The sequence below is a fragment of the Oenanthe melanoleuca genome, chromosome 28, assembly GCF_029582105.1.
Source record: "Oenanthe melanoleuca isolate GR-GAL-2019-014 chromosome 28, OMel1.0, whole genome shotgun sequence".
NCBI classification, from domain to species: Eukaryota; Metazoa; Chordata; class Aves; order Passeriformes; family Muscicapidae; genus Oenanthe; species Oenanthe melanoleuca.
In genome coordinates, this window is record NC_079361.1 from 3,153,561 (window position 1) to 3,175,304 (window position 21,744).

General features: G+C 59.9%; 3 protein-coding genes across 7 annotated transcripts; 1 reads left to right on the forward strand and 2 right to left on the reverse strand.

The window, feature by feature from the left end:
• Positions 1–2,465: 2,465 nt before the first annotated feature.
• PLPPR3 (phospholipid phosphatase related 3) lies at positions 2,466–6,674 on the reverse strand. 2 transcript variants are annotated; one of them, XM_056512949.1, is made up of 8 exons: positions 6,525–6,674; positions 5,807–5,925; positions 5,449–5,634; positions 5,174–5,303; positions 4,775–4,970; positions 4,642–4,699; positions 4,261–4,434; positions 2,466–4,006 (listed from the first exon to the last, which is right to left on the reverse strand). In XM_056512949.1, exons 2-8 carry the CDS (start codon positions 5,879–5,881, stop codon positions 2,744–2,746), a joined length of 2,082 nt encoding a protein of 693 aa, XP_056368924.1. In that variant the 5' UTR covers positions 5,882–5,925; positions 6,525–6,674; the 3' UTR covers positions 2,466–2,743. The 2 variants fall into 2 exon arrangements, with proteins under 2 accessions (XP_056368924.1, XP_056368923.1); XM_056512948.1 differs by lacking the exon at positions 6,525–6,674 and adding an exon at positions 6,056–6,278.
• A 1,484-nt stretch (positions 6,675–8,158) lies between these two features.
• LOC130264627 (complement factor D-like) lies at positions 8,159–10,819 on the forward strand. Its single transcript, XM_056512955.1, has 5 exons — positions 8,159–8,804; positions 8,959–9,112; positions 9,361–9,505; positions 9,884–10,141; positions 10,337–10,819. The coding sequence occupies exons 1-5, from the start codon at positions 8,738–8,740 to the stop codon at positions 10,508–10,510; spliced, it is 798 nt and encodes a 265-aa protein (XP_056368930.1). The 5' UTR covers positions 8,159–8,737; the 3' UTR covers positions 10,511–10,819.
• Positions 10,820–12,154: 1,335 nt separating this feature from the next.
• Positions 12,155–21,685, reverse strand: MED16 (mediator complex subunit 16). Of its 4 annotated transcripts, none has more exons than XM_056512953.1 (15): positions 21,653–21,685; positions 21,261–21,443; positions 20,789–20,896; positions 20,495–20,664; positions 19,544–19,975; positions 19,172–19,277; positions 18,347–18,502; positions 17,059–17,270; positions 15,915–16,121; positions 15,302–15,512; positions 15,023–15,156; positions 14,473–14,665; positions 14,037–14,253; positions 13,600–13,683; positions 12,155–12,833 (listed from the first exon to the last, which is right to left on the reverse strand). In XM_056512953.1, exons 2-15 carry the CDS (start codon positions 21,394–21,396, stop codon positions 12,707–12,709), a joined length of 2,493 nt encoding a protein of 830 aa, XP_056368928.1. In that variant the 5' UTR covers positions 21,397–21,443; positions 21,653–21,685; the 3' UTR covers positions 12,155–12,706. The 4 variants fall into 4 exon arrangements, with proteins under 4 accessions (XP_056368928.1, XP_056368925.1, XP_056368927.1 ...); XM_056512950.1 differs by having other exon boundaries at positions 21,505–21,673; XM_056512952.1 differs by having other exon boundaries at positions 21,501–21,673.
• Between the last annotated feature and the right edge of the window lie 59 nt (positions 21,686–21,744).

Consider the following 21,744-nt stretch of genomic DNA (forward strand, 5'->3'; position numbering starts at 1 on the left):
CTGTGTCACACTCCAGCACTTTGTTACTTCATGTTCCTAAACTTTCCATATGTTCTGGCTAATATCCATGAAAAATAACCCACTTTGAGTCAAACCCTCCTCTCTGTAGTCCTGTGCTGTAGCTGTGGGGCTGGATGTGGCATTGTCCATCCCGTGGGAGGAGGTGCAATCCCCATCTCTCCACGACCTCCCTCAGGAGCAAAGTGCTTCCTTAGGGATTGGTTCTTACCTGTATACTCAGCTCTGCTCAAACTCCTGTCCAAGGGTCACCCTGTCCTGAGGGGAGGCACAATCCCCACTTGGAGCTGCTGTGGCTCTGCTGGCCCCGTTCCTCTGGGCTGAGCTGGCATTAGGCTCCAGCGTATTCCACAGGCGTCTGCAGAGCCCTCTGGCTCCAGGGTTACCGAGGGGGTCCTGCCGGAGCCGGGGGCTGCTGAAAGGGACCACTGTTGTTCCTTGAAAGGCTAACGGGATTTGTAACAGCTGCCTGTGCCTGTGAAAGCTGCGCCGAGGGCGATGCGTTGCTTGCCCCGCAGGAGCGAGCAGGGTCATCGCTCCGGGGTTGTTCCCTGAGTTCTCTGGGGCCCAGCCCGGGCTGTGCATCTCTGTGCCCTTCCCTGGCCCCTCGGACGCTGAAAGATCCGATCGGGGTGGCAGCGATGGACGTGATCCCCATGGGAACCGCGGTCGCTTCGGGGGATCGCGTCCTTCCCCAGCTCCGCTCTCCCATCCCACCCCTTCCCACGGCAGGAGCCCAGCCTGGCTCCTGGCCCCAGACACAGCACAGCCCGTGCCGGGGCTGCCCGGGCCGCGGAGAAAACTGCCCTGAAACTGCGTTTAACGGGAAAACGCAGGCGTGAGAAGGTGGGGGCTCCGCACCAAAGGGTTCTTCCAGCTCTGGAAGATGCTGCCTGCGGAGTGAGCACCCTAAAACCTGGCCTTCTGCACGCCCTTAACCGCCACCGGGTGCAGAAAGGGAATTAGCTGCCAGCGGGAACCCCAAAGCAGGAACCCCAAATGGCAAAGCGAGCCCCGGGAGCGGGGCTGTGTCACAAAGCCAGGCCCGGCCCCTGGGGCTCACCGGGGGGGATACGGGGACGTGCCGGGATTCCTGGCAGAGGAAGAGGGGACAGGACAAATGGCGAGGCTGGAGCTGACAGCCCCTCCTGCTGCAACCCTGTGTGGGGCCGGGGGAAGGATGAGGATGAGGATGAGGATGGGGATGGGGATGATTCCGCTCCCTCCCGCCCCCGCGGGTCCCCAAGCGATGCAGCAGCGGCTGAAGGGGCTGGGGGCTGCCCGGGGCGGGTGGAGGATGCGGGATCGGGTGCGGGGCTGGGGGGGCTGCCCGGGGCGGGTGGAGGATGCGGGAGCGGGTGCGGGGCTGGGGGTTCCCGAGCCTGTGAGAGCGATGCGGGGCTGGCAGTTGCCATGGAAACCGCTGGGTCAGAGGCGGCGGGAAGCGGCGTGTGACGCCATCGGCACCGCAATGAGCCGTGAGCGCGGGGGCGACGCGGGGCTGCGGGGCTGGGAGCCCCCACATGGCCCCGACCCCCGCCAGGGACCGCCGGAGTTCGGCGTCGATCGCGGTGACCTTCGCCAGCGGCTCCGGGTCACCTCCCCGGGTCCATCCAGTGGAGCAGCCCCACAGCGCTTGTGATGGTCGGGGTTGGACCCCGTCGTCTCCCGCCCCCAGGGCCCCCCACAGCCCCCCACTCCACGGGCTGCTGCCACAATCCTCCCGCTAATCCCGGGTGGCTTTTCCAGCACCGAGTCAGGGTTATGTGGATAATCCATATGTTTGCAAGGCGAAGGCTTTGGGATATCCACTGTTAATCCAATTGGCAGTGGCAGTTTGGTGCCATCGGCACAGTGTCCTGTAGGGGGGGGGACGCGGCTGCCCCAGCCGCTGCTCCCCGGGCTTGGGAACTCCCGCGGAGCCCTGGTCCTACCCCCCTCCAGCCGTGAGACTCAGCTGCCCCCCACCCTGCCAAAATAACCCAGCCAGGGAACATCCACGTCTTTATTTGCTTTCCAAACCACAGCTGCTCCAGCTGTTCCCCGACATATTCGCAGCCTGGAGATCCCCTCCCTGCTCCCCACAAATCTCAGCTGCAGCCCAGGGCTGCTCCTCCTGGGGCAGAGCTCAGCCCCCACCGCACCCCCACCCCAAAACCCCCTCTCCTCCAGTCCCTGCAGTATTTACACCCTCTGCACACCCAGAGCCATAGCGCTGGGCAGACCCCCCCTCCCAGTCTGCCCACCCTCAGTCTCCCTCACACAGATCGTGCAGGATGGGGGAGTGTCACGGGACCCCCAGCACCCACCAACCCCAATGAGCTAGGGCTGCTGCCCCACAGCAGCCTCTTTCCCCTGTTAAACCCCTTAATCTAGTCCCCCCAAAGCCCTTCAACACCACTTGTCCCTCCCCACCCCCTACAGACATCCACTTCCAGAGCCGGAATAAAATAACCCCTCGGAAATGTCAGCACCAGTGTTAGAGAGAAAAAGTCCAAAGTGCTTGGAGCTGCCCAGCCCCACATCCTGTGGGGGAGCAGAGCCCCATCAGCTGCCAGAGCAGAGTCCCATGCTGGGAGTCCCACAGACATCTCAGCTGGCTCAGGACCACAGTGGCCGTGCTGCAAAGCCAGCCCTGTCCTTCCACCCTTTGCAGAGGGGCCCCGGCATCGCAGAGCCCCCCAAAGCAGGGCAGGGGCGTGGGGCCCCGGCAAGGCACCGGGGCTCAGTCCTTAAACCTGCGGCCCGCCTGCATCTTCTTGTAGTACAGGTCCACCTCGCTGTCCGCCGCCCCGTCCCTCTCGGCCGGCTTCCTCCGCAGCGTGGAGTCACGGCTGGCTGTGGCCAGCAGCCCCTCGGGAGGGGCCTCCACCCGCTCCCCACCACCCCCTGCTGCCCCCGGGATGGCGGCCAGGCTGCCGTAGCGTGGCTCATCCTGCTCCATGTCGCTGACAGACGAGCCAGGGGAGACACCGGCGCTCTTGGCTGGGCGAAAGCCGTGGAAATCCTTCCCCACCTCACCCAGCTCGTAGGTGTCTGGCCCATCTGGCCCCTTCGGCCCCGACTTCCACTCCCAGGGCCCGTTGCCAGCAGAGAGGTGGACAACAGGGTGGTGAGGGGCGTGAGCGTCGATGGTGATGATGCTGGAGCTGTCCCGCTCGGAGGGCGAGCGGTACTGCGAGGAGTCAGAGCTGGTGGAGGACGAGGACGTCTCTGAGTGCTTGGGGGTGACAGAGACGAGGCTCTGCTGCTTGGACATGGCGATGACCTGCATCAGGCGCGGGGGGTTGGCCACTCGCTGCGCTCCCCCCTTCTCCGCCACCATCACCCACTTGGCTCTCACGGCCGCCCCGCCGCCGGCCGCGGCCCCAGCGCCCGCCTGGCTCTCCTCGGGGATGTGCACCAGCTGCGAGGCGCCCGGCCGGGGCTGGATGAGCACACGGGGCCCCATGGCCGCCCGCTCGGCCGAGCGCGCCTGCACCGTGGGGTACAGCGAGGGGGGCACCTCCTCGCCGGGCTCCCCCACGCCCCGGCCCTGCGCCGCTTCCTCCGCCAGCGTCATGCTCCGGCCCTCCAGAGACTTCTGCTTCCACTCCGTGATGAGCTGCTTCGAGCGGGAGGCGTCCACGGGGACGTGGATGGTCATGTGGCGCCGCGCGGGGTCATCCATGGACGGCGTGTTGACGCGGGGCAGGGTGTTGCTGAAGGTCACCATGTTCTCCTTGCCCATCGGGCTGCGGGGGGCCAGCAGGTCCACGTCCACACTGGCCCGCTTCAGGCTGCCCAGCGAGTTCTTCTCCCGCGGCACCGGCCGTGCCGCCTCCTCCAGCCGCGCCTGGGGGTTCAGCTCGTCGGTGCTCACCGACTTGTTCTGGTGGTACACGGAGTCGTGGCCCCGCTGTGTCAGCGCCCGCAGCGCGTCCTTGGCCGGTGCCTGCGTTGGGACCCGCTCCGTGGGGGCACGGAAGTTGCCAACAGCATGGAAAGCCTGTGGGAAGGGGAACCAGAGAATCCTAGAATGCTTTGTGTTGGAAAGGACTTTTAAAGGTCATCTAGTCCAATGCCCCTGCCACAGGCAGGGACAGCTTCCACTAGACCAGGGTGCCCCAAGCACTGTCCAGCCTGGCCTTGAACACTTCCAGGGATGGGGTAGCCACAGCTGCCATGGAGAGTGAGGAGTCAAACGGCCCCACCAGCATCCCCCAGCCCCCTCCCTGGGCCAAGGGCAGCACCAGCACCCACCAGGTAGGCGGCAATGCCAGCGCCGATCAGGAAACCCACGTAGACATCGGCGGGGTGGCTGCGGTACTGGGTGATCTGGGTCAGGCCACAGATGCCAGCAGCAATGGCGAAGGCAAAGACCAGGATGGGCTTGAGGAGCTTGGTGCTGTCCGAGATGATGGAGTTGAAATACATCTGGGGCAGGAACAGGCTGTTAGTCATGGCCTGGCCATGAGCTGTTGGGTGCATGTGGGACTGCAGGTGCCTGCACACACACCCAGCACAGGCACAGGAATATTGGGCAGAGCTTGTCTGTGCCAACAGGAGAGGGACAGAGCTGTCCATGGCATGGGACTCGTGCTGCCCCAAGCTGGCACGTGCCAGACAGTGCTGGGAACTCACCGACACATAGACAGCAGCGAAAGCTGAGAGTGTAGCGTGCTGGGATGGGAAGGTCTTCCTGCAGGGAGAAGGGACATGGTTGGGACAGAGCAGGAGGGCTGGCAGTGTGGCACAGGGCTCCCCTGGCACCTACCTGGCAGAGAGGATGGCGTGCTTGTCGGTGCCTGAGCAGATGTCCTGAGTGATGTAGGGGTTGGCGTCGCAGGGAGTGCCCAAAAGTGTGTAGTTGGGCTTGCAGACGGTCAGGAAGAAGGGAGCGTGGTAGCCAGTAGCCAGCTGGATGACGTCTGTCACCAGGGCTGTGGCACAGAGCCCGAACACGTGGACACCTGGGGATGGCAGGAATGGGACAGTGGGTCACCCCCATCCCATGTGGGGCAGCCAGGGCTCACCCAGCCCCGGAGCTCCCACTGGAATGGGTCCAGTGCAGTGTCCAGGGTCTGGGTAGGGGTCATGCTCCAGCTATCACAGCCAGGGTGGCCCCATGTCCCCTCCAGCGCCCAGGTCCTGTTCAGGCTGTGGCACAACGTACCCACAAACCTGACGGTGCGGCGCAGGAAGGAGTTGAAGTTGCAGCCACCGGCGTTGATGCTGCCCTCGGCACCAGCACGGCCCTTCAGCCGGGACTGCAGGCAGTACACCATGCCCTCCCCGACCATGATCTGGGAAGGAACCACTGGCTCAGGTGGGACTGGGGGGAGCTGGGCTGTTGGCAGAGCCCCTGATGGATGCTGGACTCTGCCAGGCTCCGGGACCCCAATCCCCGGCTCTGTCCCGACCCCCACGGCGGGACAAGCCCGGACGCACCGAGGCAGCAGGTGCAGCAAAGGCCAGGCTGAGCAGCATCAGCAGCGGGATGAGCTCCTCGTTGGTCTCCACGTAGGGCATGGAGAGAGCCCTGTCATGGCACTGGAAGCCCACCTTGGCTGGCTTGAAGAGGTCTGTCAGCTCCAGGAAATAGAGCGTCACAACGGAGGAGGCCACGATGGGCAGCTGTGGGGGAGAGAGTGGGGACCAACGAGGCCCTGGAGTGATGGCACCGCACAGCCCCACCAGAACCGGGCACAGAACCCAGCTCGTTGTGCCAGGACCTGGGACACAGCCCCCTGCACAGCCCCCACCCCCTGCACAGCCCCCACCCTGTACCCACCCACCCCACACCCACCTCCACGAAGTAGAAGCAGGGCAGGAGTGTCATGCTGTCCTTGGGGGCGCGGGCTTTCTCCTTGGCGGGGATCATGGTCCTGGGCAGGCACAGGGGTCCCAGCTGGCTGTGCCTCCACCCTGTGGGGGCACGAGTGTCACCACATGGCAGGGGATGGGTAGCCCTGGCCACCCTTGGTCACCCCTCCAGTCTCTGAGCACCCCACGCCACTCCTGGTCACCCCCAGGTCACACCACTGCCCCCGCTCACCAGAGAGACACAGCCGAAACGGGGGGTGCCCAGCCGAGCCAGGGGCTGTGACAACAGGTAGGGCAGAGGCTCGTCTGTCGCGACAGGCGGTCACTATCGCGACAGGCGGCGAGGCTGCTGCGGAGGGAGTGCAGAGGGGGTGTGCCGCCCGCAGAGCAGGGCCGGGGATGGGGTTCCCCGAGCCCCCCGGCCCAGCCCCACGAGATTGCACCGAGCCCGGACTGCGAAATGAGGGGGGGAGAAAAACGGGGATGGAGCAACGAGGGGCAAGGACGAGGGGCAAGGAAAGGGGGGAATTAACGGGGGATTAGGCGGGGGTATAACCGGGAGGGCGGAGGGCGCAGCGGGGGAACCTCCCCTTGGCAGGGACCGTGCCGCAGCCGCGGGCGGGGGTCGGGCCGAGGGATGGGGAGGGGGTGTCGGGGCAGGGAGGAGCGGCCCTTTGTGCCGGTCCGTGCGCCCCACTCACCTCAGCGGCGGCCCCGGGGCGCAGCGGGGCGGGGGGCGGCGGGAGCGGCGGAGATGGGGGGATGTCCCCGGGATCCGGGATGCTCCTGCTCGGCGGAGCGCGGGGAGCGGCGGCTTCCTCCGCCCCCGCCGCCTCCTCCTCCTCCTCCTTCTCCTCCTCCCTCGCCCGCCGCCCCCCGCTCCGCCCCGCCGCCCCCGGCCCCTCCCGGGGCGCCGAGCCCCTGCCGAGCCCCCATCGAGCCCCCGCCGGTGCGGGGATGGGGATCTGGGGGGGTCGGGGGGGGGTCGGGAGGTCGAGGGGGGGGGAAAAGGCGAGACAAAGAGCCGGGCGGGGCCGAGGACAGCCGTGGGACCGACCTCCCTCCGCTCCGCTCCGCACCCTGACCGTGCCCAGGCACCGAGGGGGTCCCGGGGGGTCCCGGGGCCGCCCCCAACCCAGACTGTCTCCATCCCCGGCCCCCCGACCCACCCTTGTGCTGCAGGGGGTGCCCCCTCCCCAAAGCCCCTCCTGCCCTGCAGAACCCCCTCCCTTGCCCTGGGCCTGTGGGGACCCGAGGGGTCCCCAAACGGGGGTGCCACATCACGGGGGGACCCCCAAACTCACCGCCCCAGAGCTCTGCCAGCCCCTCCTGGGCTCTGCCCTGCCCGTGGCATCCCAGGGCTTCGGGGAGGGGCTCGGGGGGAGTCCTGGACCCAATCACGGGTAGCCCCAAACACAGGACCACCCTCAGCGGGAGCCTCGTGCCCAGAGCTCCTCAAGCAGGTGCCTTGTGTCTCCCAAATTTGGGGCTGGGGAGGTGGGTGCAGCTCCCTTTTGCTTTCTAGAGGCTCCCAGCGTCCTGGCAGAGGCAGCAGAACCCCAGCCCCATCTGCCCTGGCTCTGCAGAGGATCCCCACTGTGCCCTACCCAAAATCCCACCCTGTACCCCATTCCCTGAACCCCACACTCACTTGCTCCCCCCAACCACCCACTGCCCACCCTCTCTCGGTCCTGTCCGGGCTCTGAGCTGCCCGGGCTCCACATGGTGCCCTTGTTCCATTTTTGGCCCTAAGTGGGCAGAAATCTCCCGGCGTATTTAACATCTAAATCCCGAATCCCTGGAAGCTGCGATTAAGCTTCTCCCCCTGAGCAAAATCCTGGTTTGAGCCCAGACTCGGCCGCCTCCCCTAACGCCAGCACCCTGCGTGCTCCGACCCCTGCCCACCATGTGCCACCAGCACCTGGGGACAGCAGGGAGGCGAAGCCACGGCTGCAGAGGGGAGCCCGAGTCCCCGGGGACCCCCAGCGCCCGGACCCCTCCCCGCCCGTGTGTCCGGGACCCGCTGACCACGGGCCACTGGCTTGGGGGGGCCGGAGGGTCAGACCCCGAGGCGCAGCCGGACAAAGGGAATGCGGCAGCTCGGAGCTGTAAAAGCTCCTGGAGCAGGGAAAGGAGAGGGTGGGCTGCTCCTGCACCTTGCGGGGTGTCCCCGGAGCCCTGTCGGGAGCGCGGCCGGACCCAGCTGTGGGTAGCCACGGTGGCCATCCCGGCAAAGGGCGCGGTGAGAGGCTCCGGGGACGAGCCCGGGAGGGGCTCGGGGCGGCTCCGGGACCGGGAGGGAGCCGAGGCGGTGGCTCCGCTTAGTGGCACCGGGGAGAAAGGCAGAGGGGACCGGGCTGCCACGGCCACCGGCATCCCGGACACCGCCCCTGTCGCTGCCATCACCGCTCCCGTCACCGCCGCCCCCAGCCCTGCAGGAACCCCCCGGTGACGGGACGGGTTTGTGTCGCTGGGCACCCCCGAGCTGGCACCCAGCACCCACCAGGGACCGGCCCCTGCCCCTTCTCCTGGGAGGCGGGGATAGAATTTGCCGGAGCCTTCTTCTGCCAAGAGCCTGAACTTTTTCGGCCTTAAAAACCCCGGCGCAGAAATCCCCGGCGGCGGGTGCCAGGGCCGGCAGCTGGGCCGGGCTGTTTCCTCCTCCCGCACTGTTTGTGCTGGGAACTCTTGACCCCTTTTATAAGCTGAATATTTCAAAACATTCAGCCCACGCTGCGGAAACCCCCCCAACTCCCTCCGCCCCCCCTTTTCCTGCCCCCCCGCTGCCCCAAACTGGACATAAAAGCGAGTCCCAGTCCCAGCTCCGGGTGAGCAGCGTCAGCCCCCAGCCCCTGTGCACCCCAAAACCCCGCACAACCCCCAGCCGGCCCGAGGATCGCCGGGCTCTGCAGCCATGGGGCCAAGTCCTGCTCCCGTCCTTGTCCTCGCTCTGCTGCTGCTGCTCTGGGCCCCAGTGAATGGTGAGTGCCCCCCCGCACCCCAGGGCAGTGACAGGGCACGGGGTGCCTGCCCAGCTCCCCAATTCCTGCCTCCACCCGCAGCCCACAAGGAGGGGTCCAGGGGCCCCGGGAAGGGGCCAGGGGAGTGACACTGCCCCGTGCCCCTCTCCCGCAGGGCAGCCCCGGGGACGGATCCTGAGGGGCTCCGAAGCCAGGCCCCACCTGAAGCCCTACATGGCCTCGCTGCAGCTGGACGGGCAGCACGTCTGTGGGGGCTTCCTCATCGCCGAGCAGTGGGTGCTGAGCGCTGCCCACTGCACTGAGGAGACGTGAGTGTGTGGGGGGGTCAGTGCATGGCTGGGGGGGCTGCTGGAGTCTGGCCAAATCCCACTCTGGAGCCTCAGCCCCAGGGTCAGAGCGTGGGACTCGGCTCCCACCTGCAGAGGGGACTGGGCAGTGGCTGTAGGATCCCCCAGAGCTCCCTGGTGGGCTCTCCAACCCCCCACAGCACCCCATTTCCGTGGCTGGGTGCGGTGACACCCCCAGCTGTTTGTCCCACGGTCTGATTCTCTTCCAGGGATGGCAAACTCTTCCAGGTGCTGCTGGGTGCCCACTCGCTGACGGAACCAGAGCCCCACAAACGCCTGTACCAAGTGCGTGCCCAGTTCCCCCACCCCGGCAGCAACATCCACAACAACAAGGATGACCTTCTCCTCCTCCAGGTGGGCTGATGGAACCCTCCTCCCCACCAGGCACAGCCCTGTTCCTGCAAATCCTGCTGTCCTTTGGGACCTGCAGGGTCACTGACTGGCCAGAGGAAATCCTCGTGGTCAGACTGGGCCTGGCTCCCCTGTCCATCCCTCCCTGTCCCATGGGAACATCCTTTCTTCCCCCACCTTTGAGCTGTGTCCAAGTGCCTCCATCTTCCTCATAGCTCCAGCTCTGGGGTCTGGCTGCATCCTGGGGCTCAAATCAGGAGGCAAAGCTCTGAGTGTGGCTGAGGCCAGGGTGGTCTCGGTACCAGGGCTGGGGTCCCTGTACCCTGCTGAGTCCACGGCTGCCCCTGTGACCCGAGTCCCCTCTGGCTTTTTTTGTGGCAGCTGGAGGAGAAAGCGGAGCTGAACTCGGACGTGCGGGTGCTGCCCTTGCAGCGGGAGGACAGGGACGTGGCTGCTGACACGATGTGCGAGGTGGCGGGGTGGGGCACCATCGACCACAGCGGGCGGCGGCCGGACAAGCTGCAGCAGGTGCAGCGGCCGGTGATCAGCCGCGACGTCTGCAACCACCGCACGCGCCACGACGGCACCATCACCCACAGCATGATGTGCACCGACTCCCGCAGGAAGGACACCTGCAAGGTACCTCACACCCACCGCGGGTCCACGGAGGGCTGGGTGGGGGCAATGCACAGAGTTGGGAGAGGCGAGGGGCTGCGACGATGTCCCCGGGGTGAGTGTCTCCTGTGCTGGCTGCTGCGGAGCAGCTCACAGGAGCCTGGAGGCAGAGATGGGCTGGCAAACCCTTGGCCGTACTGATGAGGTCTGGTCCTGCAGGGAGACTCCGGTGGCCTCCTGGTCTGTGACGGGGTGGCCGAGGGGGTGGTCACAGCCGGCTCCCGCGTCTGCGGCAACTACAAGAAACCGGCGATCTACACGCGCATCGCCCCGTACGCCGCCTGGATCGACAGCGTCATGGCCTCTGCCGATGGGGAGGGGGACACTCGCTGAGGGCACCCCAGGGACCTGCTCCATGCCACGGCTTGCTGCTGCCAGCATGGCCAGAGCGCCCACAGTGCTGCCCCACTGCGTGCCACGGGCTCCCACTGCTGCCCACCCCGCTGCCAAAGCGTCCCCACAAGGAGGGCTGGGCCAGGGGACTGGCGAGGAACCAAGGAAGGGGGTCCCTGGCCCCCCACTCACAAAGCACAGGGCCCAGGTGGGGGAGTATTGGGGGTCACAGCCCTCAACAGGCTTTGCTGAAGGTGCCCAGAATGCTGCCCGCGACTGCTGCAATAAAGTGATGATGATTCCTGCAGAGCTGCTGGGCTGGACGAGTGGGTGAAGGAGGGAGCTGGGGGGGTTCTGCACAGGAGCCCCTGCCCAGGGAGGAGCTGGGTATGGGGTGGGAGGTGCTCAGGTTGCATCCTTGGGGACAGTGTGGCCTTGGGTGGGAGCAGAGGACACATCCTGCAGTGTGGCCACAATATGATTGAAATCTGGGACCTCCCGCAGGGCCATTATGTGAGTATTTGGTAAAGCAGAATGTGCCTGTTGCTGATATGGCAGTGGCAGCTCTGGCTCCCACGGTGGGATCTGTGCTGGAGCCCAGCAGGATTCTCATGGGACCCTCTTGTCTCAGGAGCCGAGGGGCAGGGCAGGACAGAGCCCCCACCACAACCCTGGTCACCCCCAGACCCCTGCTCTCCCACTGCCCTGTCTTTGGAGGAAACAAGAGATGGGAGCAGGGCAGCAGCACAGCCCAGGGCACTGCCAGACCCTTCCAACCCCATCCCAGGAACTCCAAGGTCAGCAGGGGCCTGAGTGGGACAAAAATGTGTCTCCATTCCCCTGCTGTTCCCTGTTCCCAATCAAACATTAAATAACCCCAAACCTGTTCTATAAGGAGCTCACAGAGGGCCCAGTTTGAGTTTTACTTACAGGCGAAAAGAGCATTAATAAGATGCAGCTTCCTAATTAGCTATTTGATTGTCCCTAATTACCAGCAGAGCAGAGAGGGGGAGAGGTCTGTACAGCTCTTACAGCTCTGTGCAGCAAAACATTCGCTGGAGTCAAGGGATGAACTCTGTCACCAGCTCCAGCTCTCAAGAATAATGAAATCATGGTTCCAGAGGGAAAGGAATGTACAAAGAGTGGCTCACTCCCTCTCTTTAAACGGTCTGTGGGGACCTGAATTGCTGGCTGGGATGCAGCAGCAGAAGGCTCCAGGCTGTTCTCCCTAAGAGCTGAAGGACCTGTGGGAGGGGATCAGCCCCAGATCACCCCAAGGGGCTGGGGCTCCACAGGCACAGCCACGCTGGCTCCAGGAGATGGTGATTTCCTGCCCGGGGCAGCAGCAGCTGAGGGCAAGGGAGGGCAAAAGTCTGAAAGTTCAGATTTTTGGCTGCACTAGGAATGCTCCTCCTCTGGCATGCTCAAGTGTCCAGCCTTGCTGAAGCTGCAGGCTTACACAACTCCAGGGATCTGATGCTTTTTCCTCGAGTGTCCATAAGGCAAGCTTGAAAACATCAATTTCCCCTTTTTCCAACTATGGTGGTTCCTTTCCTGACAGATGCTCTGGCAGCCCTCCCGTGGCTCTGCTGCCCCGGCCCCATGCTGGGCAGCCACGTCACACCACAGGAACAAAACACATGGTTCTGTACAAAATCAGGAGAATTTTTATTTACAACAGCAAGAGGCAAAGGGAGGGCTCACTCCAGGCAGCAGCACTCATGTTCCTGCTCCCATCCAACACTGATGGGCACAAAGGAACCAACTCGTGTTTGCTGAGAGACCAGGAGTGCCCAGCCCATGTGGCACTTCCCAAGCAGCCAGAGGCACAGGATGGATGTAAGGTACCAGCTGTGCTCCCCTCAGACTTTGTTCCTCACCAGCTGCCCCATCACCACTCTCTGCCCAGGCCAGGGCAGCTGGATGTTGCTGCTCTGCTGGCACAGCCCCAAAACACAGCCAGGCTCCCCCGTCCTGGGCCCCAAATGATGGGGAAACCTCTGGCATTCCTTTCCAGCTCTTCCCTGGTAAAAGAGGCAGAGCTCCCTCAGCTCTGTTTTCCAGCACAGCTCAGCTGAGGACGAGCAGCAGCAGCTTTTCCAGCATGAGGGAGAGGAGCTGCCACTCCCTGGTCCCAAAACCTCCATGAAGGGAGCCCTGTGCAGCTCTTGGCCCCCACTGCACCCCAAGAAAGGCTCAGGAGTAGCTGAGGGGCATCTTCCTCCACAGCCCCCCACACAGGCAGTTCTTGATCCAGCGCTGCTCCCACTGCTTCACTGCTGTCACCTTGTTGGGTGATTTCAGCATGGTGACACAGCCACACCTGGGGGGACATGGAGGGTGCAGCCAGCCCAGGGAGCAGTGCAGAGTGCACTGCTGGGGTGCTGCATGCATCACACAGGGATCTGGGTATCCGTGGGGGAAACCAGCTCCTGTCATCTGCAGGTGACACTCACAGCACCAAAACCAGCTGAAACCAGCGAGCAACAGTCCCGCTGAGGGCTCTGCTGGAGCTGGAGCCTGGCAAGGAACAGCCCCAGCTGCTGTTTATACATGAAACAACTGACAGTCATCTCACAAAAATGATCTGCTACAGAGGCTTTCTATTAAAATCAGTAATTAAAGCTAATTCAATCACATGACTTAGATGGATGTTTGTTCCCTGAGCCATTATCCTGAAATCCAGGCTCTCCCATGAGGGTGGGTGAGTAGGGCAGCATGAAATGCAAGCCTGGTGGAAACAGGAGAAAGGACAGTTGGGTGATTCCTCCCTCCAGCCCTGCTATGACCACATGGGTGCTTTAATGACCAGACCCACAGAACTGTCCCATGGGTCAGTGGGTCCTTTATGTCCCAACATAAAGAAGCTGCTGTAGGGTCTCCTCCAGGCTAGATTACTTTAGGAGCTCTATCTAATCTGTTTGACTTTTAATCCAAGGGCCAGGCTGCAACAGTGCCACTCTCTGACAATGACATGGGTACCCCCAGGTTGGAGACACTTAACCACAGGCCCAACCAGCCTCAGATTGCTCCTGAAGGACACAGGACAGTCCAAGTCCTGCCCAAGCTCCACTGCAGGTGTCACTTACCTGGTACAGGACTTGCATTCCTCTGTTGGGTATGCACCCAGGTGCAGCCGCCTCAGGTGGTCAATTTTGGGCTGTCCAGGGGCCCTGGGGAAGGAGAACAGGACTTTCATAGAGGGTCACTTTCCATGAGCTGCTCCCAGGACAGGGAGCTGCATCTCATTGACCAACATGGCAGAGGCACTGCACACTTGCCCACTCAGTGCCACGAGATAAGTTGTCACAATGACACAATTAATCACATTAATTAATGGGGTTTTTCCCCCCATTTGCTATCACTTTTCAGCACTTAAAATTCTCAGCCCATCACAAGCTGAGAAACGGATTTGAGCAGAGAGGACAAACTGCTCTTGGGTCACAGCAGCAAGGAGACAAGCCAAACCTCAGAGCTGCCAAGATTCCTTCTCACCAGGGCACTGACTCGTTCCAGGGGTTTGTACCTGACAAAGGCATCGAACTGGGAAGAGACAGTGTGGCCAATGAGCCCAGGAGCCTTCCCAAACTGCAGCCGGACCAGCTGCTTGTTCTGCAGCTTGCTGATGATGCCATCGTTGATGGGCAGCCAGTCAATGTTGGGAATGAGCAGCTGGCTGGGCAGGAGGCAGCACTCATCAATCAGGGCATCATCGGGCTCTGTGATGTGATTTTCCTCACGACCTGCGTGGGAAATGAAGGAAAAGAACCCTGTGACCTTTACATTTCTCCCTGAGAACTCCAGAGAGCTGCGTGCAGCCTCCTCCTCCACTGCCAACTCAGCCTGGAAAACAATAACCTTGGCAGCTGCACTTGCCCTTTCTCAATGTGCCAGACCCCCTCGGAGTCACGTCCCACCCCAGTGCTGCAGGAATTACTGCTCAGGGAAGCAGCCACACTCACAGCACAGCCAGAGCTTGGTCAGGAGCCGGAAGAGCAGGGACATGCTGTCCTGGGTGTCTGAGGTTGCTGTGTACACGGGCAGGCAGCTGGGCTTCAGCAGCCCCCAGATGCGGATGACCACCATGAGCTCGCGGAACATGCCGAGGGACGCGCCGTCGCGCAGGAAGCTGTGGCCAGGGCGAACTGGGGAGCCCTGTGGGGGACAGGGGGGTGGGTAGGGGTCACACCAGCCTGGGTGGGGGCCCACACCACCCCCAGCCATCACACTGTATCCAAACAGCTCCTGCTTCCAGCAGCACACACCCTTATGGAACCCGCTGAAGGTGACACCTCTGCAGAGCTGCAAGAGGAGTGTTCCCAAATCCCCCAGGTACCACACTGGTCACCAGATTCAGACAGGCATGGGAAGGGCCATTCTCTTAATTCTGCTGTTCCTTACTCCTCCCCAGTGCCTGTGATGACAGGGCCCTCTGTACCCTGGCTTAAGCTCCCCAGCACTGCCCACGTGTGTTTGTGCCCCCTCAGTGTGCTCCTGGCACTCAGGTCTCACCTGGTTGGGAAGGCTGGCCAGCAGGTAGAGCACAAAATCCCCCACCCACTGGATGAGCTGCTGCAGGGACTGCAACGTTGTCATCTCCAGGACAAACTCTTCTGTCTTCAGGTTAATCATGACCTTGTCAATGTCTGGAAGAGAAGGAATACATTGCCTGGCTCAGGAAGATGGATCCAAACCCTCCCTGTGGAGGCCACCCCTCCTCAAACCCAGGAGTTTGTGACACCATAGGGAGCAGTCCAACCCCAACCCCAGGATGCTGTGAGCAGTCAGTACCTACATCCGTGATCTTGGAGCAGATCTCGGTGAGCCGGTCCCCGGGGCTCTTGTCAGGGGTGTTGAGGAAGTGTGGACGCAGCAGCGACTTCAGGGTGCAGCTGATGGCAATGAGGAAGAGCTTGGCGTGGTAGTCACACACTCGGGCAATGGTGCTGGAGGAGAGCTTGCACAGCGACGCCTTCATGGCAACAATGCGTGTGGAGAGCACCTGAGCCACGGGGAAACGCAGCAAAAGGCACAAGGAGAGGCAGGAATTAGCATAAGCTCATTAAAGCTGCTGCTGCTGCTTTATTCTCTGCTCTCCCTTTCTGCTGCAGGAGTGACAGGAGCAGTGATTGCTGTGCACGTGAGTGCTGTGCTGGGCACGTGCTGCTGCTCCCAGAATCTGCCAAAAATAGACTTCACCATCTCACCTCAAGTTTCCAACAGGTAGAGACCCTGCTGGTATCAGTGAAAGTGAATGCTGTTGGCACTGCAGCTCTTCCCAGCTCCACCACTGCCTGAGCTGGGCACTCAGAGAGTGCCAGTGTCCTCACTGGCACTGGCTGCTCCCCACCCCAAGTCCCTGAGTGTCCCCAAGCCCACCTGGGAGTGAGCCCAGAGCTCCCACCTGCTGCAGGGCCGCATTCTGACGCATGTACTCCTCATGCAGCTTCTCCACCAGGTTCTGCACCATGCTGGGCTGGACGTGGAGCAGGATGTCCCACCAGTCATAGCCTGTCACCATGCAGTACTCCAACAGGAACAGCAAGTGCCGCAGGGACATGTTCATGTCCAGCACGTGGCCCATGGAGGGGGAGATGCGCAGCATGCTCAGCTTGAAGGGAGGAACCAAAGTGAAACTGGCTTCAGGGGTGGGCTTGAAATTGTCCCACAAAGCTACAACACAACATGGGGCTCAAGGAAGCTCAGTCCTGACCTAGTCACAGTTTCTGCACTGACAGGATACAACCCTTTCAAATATGGATCTCACAGCTGGAATTCTCAGTGTTTTCTGAGCAACCCATCTGTGTTGGGTTGATGTGGCCAGAAATGTGTATTCAGAAATGTGAAGGCAGGTGGGGTAGTGATTCCTTATTTCCGTGGCACATACCATCTGCTAATGGTCCATCTTTAAGACAAGATGGGGCAAACATCTTTATCTTTTCCACAACCCATCCTCCCTCCAGGAAGATATCATCTGCTGCTGGCCCATTAAGTCCCACTGTATGACTGATAAAATTACACGATCCCATTGGAAGATGCTCCAGCCAGGGGGATGAACTAAGCCTTTCCTACCTAGACAAAAATGGAGCTTTTGGACAGCAAGTTATTCCATCTTTCCACTGGATTCCAGAGGAGAAGACAAACTTTTCTACATCATCCCTGGACTTCCTACTGTTCTACAGGAGCACTGCTTCAGCTGAACTAAATCTGCCACTGCAGGGGGACTGTAGCCACCATTTGATTGGACTGCTACCAACACCCTGACTGACTGACGGGTTGTCAGCTTGGATTCTGACTCTGTCAGGGTTGGGTTTTTTTTTTGTAATACTGCATTTCTATTTTAATTTTCCTATTAATGAACTGTTATTCCTAATTCCCATATCTTTGCCTGAGACCCCCTTAATTTCAAATTCATAATAATTTGGAGGGAGGGGGGTTTACATTCTCCATTTCAAAGAGAATCTTCTCCCTTTATTGGCAGACCCCTGTCCTTAAAACATCATCACCCCTCAGAGAGCCTGGCTGAGAAATCACATGAGAGCACCAACCTTGCCGTGGCTGTCCACGCCAGCCAGAGCCAGCGACGTCCAGGAGAGCTGCATGGCCTTGAAGTGCACCAGGGGCCCGGCGGTGCGCGGGCGCTTCAGGGCCGGCTCGTCCACGGGGCGCTGCGAGGAGGAGCCGTAGAACACGGCCATCATCTGCAGGGACAGCCTGTGCACGATGTGCACGCTGCCGTCGTGGAAAGCCAAGGCCAGGCCTGGGGACAGCAGGAGAGACATAAGCATGATGTCAGATTCAGCTCCGTTTTCACGGTTCTTGTATGTGAAGCTAAAGGTGTTCGTTTTCTGCACTCTCGTTAAAAATATCTATTTCATGTCATAATGCATCTGAATAGTCTAGGCCCTAACCTGTGCTGGATGCACCAGCCAAACTGTATTTAGCTGCTTTTCTGCATATTTTGCTGTTTTTCACATGCCTAGCTGCATATTTCTTAGTTTAGACCAATGTTTATAACAGGTCCATTAAATGAGCCATTTTTAATTGTTTTTCTGCAGCCTGTCTAACTTGTTAAAACTCTTCAAAACTACAAAAACATAAATTGTGCTAAATCAAAAGAAAAAATACTAAAAAAACAAAATACCAAGATTAAAAAATCCAAAATAAAAGTAATGGACAACAGCCAATTATTGCACATGAAAAGCTTGTGCAAGGCAAGTGAACAACATAAAGACACCAATCAAAAAATACATAATTGTGTAAACAGTAGTCTTAAAATGTATAACTAAGACTAAAAATAAACAATAAATAGATTTATACATAATCATATTAAATTGTAATCAAAAAGTCCTTTGTTCCTGAAATTTTATGCTGAAATTCTTAAAATAATGGAGGTACAAAGCATTTTATATCTGATTTGAATAGACACAACTTATATTTAGCAATTTGTTATAACTGAAATATCAGTGGACGCTTATTCAAATACCAAGTTTTAAGTTTCCTATAGTTGTTTCAAAAACAGCTTCTAAGTCTTTGCAATGCCCTCATTATGATTTAATAAGTTTTGAATCAGCTCCTCCCAGTGTGGCAGAGCCCTTGCCCAAAGCAGTGGCCACCACTGAAGCCCATGGAGAAACCAAAGGGCTGGGAGCTCACAGCCCTGCCATCAGCATTTCACAGCCTCTTCCCACAATGAGAAACCAGCTGGGAAGAGAAGACATCCCATTTGAAAGTTTTCCTTCAGCACTCCACATGCTTTACTCCAGCTACAGCTCAGGAGGTGAAATTTCAGGCAAAAGCCACATGTTTAGGACCAAGACAACAGGAGCTCCTTACCCAGGCCAGGGAAGAACTTGGTGTCGTTTGCCACCTTCAGATCAGTGTTGGTCAGGGAGATTGGCAGCTTCGGCAGCGCCACGGCCGACACCCGGTCCAGGTCGTTGGTGGCAGACAGGATCCGCCACTTCAGGATCATGGGCTGCTTGTCTCCCACTTAGGAAAATAAGGAAACAAGTGAGAATTTTGTCCCAGAGAGATCAGAAAATCCACCCCTCATTTCTGCCCACTCCCCCAAACAGGAGCACAGATCAGGCACGGGTATATTTCCCATACATTTCCATATGTTTTCCCATATATTTCCCATATATTTCCAGTATGTTTCCCTCAAATTTCCCTATTTTTCTCCTGAATTATACAGACAACATGTTTTGCTAAATCTCTTTTGATGGGAAGCTCTGCTGCGGGTGATTAAGATCCTTATATACAATAATCCTTTATATTTCACCAAACAAACTGCCCTGATTATTTCTGTTCTATCTGAGATCAGGTGCAGCCCAGGCAGCCAGGACAGGGGATTAACCCAGCTCTGCTGCTCAATCCTGGTCCTTTGGGAACCTTTGCTCCACCAGCAGCAGGAAGGGCGGCTGTGCAGCAACACAGAGAAAATGTCTTTTATGAAATGAAAGCAACAACCAAACCCCTTCCTGGAAACAGCAAATTGCTGCCTATGAATACAAACAGACAGAATGGACTGAGAACACCTGAAAACAAACATGAGATTCTAAATAATTCCATATATGGGATAATGAATGTGAAAAGCTGTGCTGCTTTTTATCTCAGACCAAGCTCCTGCTCTTCAGAGTCCCCAGGGCAGACACTTACCCACAGGAGAGATCTGCTGGAAGATGTTGTTGACAGGCAGGCCCTCCTTCCTGAGGGACCAGCACTCCACAAAGCTGTTGTTTTGGTTGGAAGCACAAAGCAGCACCTGCAGAACAGAGCCCCCCCACCACAAACATCACAACAGGGAGGACACTGCCCTGGTCATCCCCACCCTCCATTTCCAGGGTCCTGCTCCCACTCAGGTCATGCTCCACCAGCAAAAAAGCAGAGTATCAAATCAGTGGGAGGTGATGGTGAGGTCCCTAATTCCCCCCAGAAGCGCAACTGGGAATGCCAAGGGTATTGCAGGAGATGCTGGCCACCTCCAGCCCCTCAGAGGAAAGCCAGGTGGAGCAAAGAGCAGCTGCCCACCTGCTCTGACATGTCCCGAGCCAGGAACTTGAGGTGGGTGATGGCCGGGTACTTGTCCTTGCGCGCGGGGTCGGTGGTGCAGCGCATGAAGAGCGACGGCAGGATCTCGGTGTCGATCTTGCACTTCTCGTTCACCACGCTGACACACACCTTGTAGAACTGCACGGGGGACGTGCTGCTGCCATCAGACGTGGCCACCACGATGTTGCCCCCGCCCGTGAAGGCGACGTCGGCCAAGGCCACGCGGCAGCGGAGGCGGCACAGGCTCTCGGTGGCCGTCAGCACCTGCCCGTTGGGCTTGAGCAGGGACACGGTGACCAGCCCACTGATGGTGACAGCAATCCAGCCCTCCATGGGCTTCCCACCAAACAGCGTCAGCGACGGAGAGAATTTCACCCGGGAAAACTTCTCGCCAAAGTTCGACGCTCCGGACTGGAACAAAGGTCAACAGAACTTACTTAGGTGTTTGCACCCAAAATTTGTGCCTGTGGAGCTCTTCTCGTGGGAGAGGGGCAGGATTTATGTTTATTTTAAAAACACAAGGAGGGAACTTGTGTTTGGCAGCTTTGGGATTTCAGAGTCTGCAGAATCACACACGTTTCCAAACAAGGAGCTCATCTCTGTGTCCAAATCCCTGGATCAAACCTCAGCACCACAAATGCATTTCCTCTGAATTCCCACTGATAAGGAAAGAACTGCTCTATCTCCATGTCCCTGCCTAGAACTGAGGTACCAGACTAAGGTTGAAACACCAAGAGAAACAAGGCTCCAACCCCACTTGGAATTCAGCAGGAATCAGGAATCTGACTTCTCACTGACTGGAAAAACTCCCCATGGCCACAAGAGAGCCCAGAGAACACAGAACACAGAGAACACAGGCAGGATCCTGAGTTCTTGGCCAAGACCTGAGCCAGAGTTGCAGCCCAGATCCCTGACAAAGATGAGACAAACCTTCTCCACGTGCAGAGCCAGCTTGACGCCGTTGTGCAGCCAGGACAGGGCCACCACCGGGTCCCCCTCCACCACGCTGCCCACCGTGTTCTCCCAGCTGTTGGCCAGGTGATCTGTCATGCTCCAGCACTTGATGTGGCCATCAGCATCTGCTGAGAGCAGCCTGGAGCCTGTGACAATGACACTGCATGAGAACAGGGGGAACAGTTAAATCCCCACAGGAATTGCATCCCATTGCTTTGGGACACGCCCAGCATGGGTGGGACACAGCGACAATGAGGGATCCCAGCCCACCTGACTGATCCCACTCCAAACACGTGATGACCTCAGTGTGGCCCGAGTTGACAGAGTAGACATCCCAGGGGTGCTCGGTGTCGATGATATGGACCATGTGGGTGAGATCTGCATGGACAGAGAAGTGACTCCCTGCCCCCTGTCACTGTTTCTGAGCCTCAGAGCCTCAGCTAACACAGGGAAAACATAAAATATTTTATAGAAATTATCTGGGGTAGCGTAGCAACTGTGCTGGGAACTCAGTGATGGGCCAGACACCGATGTGGGCCTGGTCCTGGCTTAGGGGAACCAAACCCACTCCCTGGGAACAAACTTGTGTTAGACACTGCCAGAGGCTGAGGGAGGGAAGGAAAAGGAGGAGCAGCAGCCAGGAGCTGTCAGGGGCAGGGCAGATCTCCGGCCCAGCGGATCCTGGACTTCCCTAAGAGCAGCGGGAGCTTGCAGGAGAGATTTGCCAAGGGGCACGCGGTACCTTTCTCCTCCTCATTGCGGAGGTCGGTGGTGAAGGCGATGAGGTTGCGGCAGGACCAGGCGCACACCAGGGGGATGGAAGGGCAGTGGTTGCTCTTGGGCTTCTTCTCCCACTCGCACACGTACGCTAGGTCCATCCCGCCGGCCCGGCCCCGGAGGGGACACGGGACAGCCTCGCTCCTGCCTGGGGGCGACACAAGGCCGGTCCCGGGGGGAGGCGGAGGGAGCGGGCCGCGGGTACCGACCCTACGACGGGGGGGGAGTGTGGGGCGGGGCGGACACGGGGAGGACACGGGGAGGTGCCGGAGGTTGCCGGGGCTGGCGGGAAGGTCGCGGGAGGGGCTCGGCGCTGCCACAAGAGGCTCCCGGGAATCCCGGCCCGGCCGCACTCACCGGCGCCCGCCGCCTCCCGCCGCTCCCAGGACCCCGCCGCCTCCGCCGGCTGCCCGTCCCGCGCCTGCGCCACGCGCTCAGGCATCGCCGCG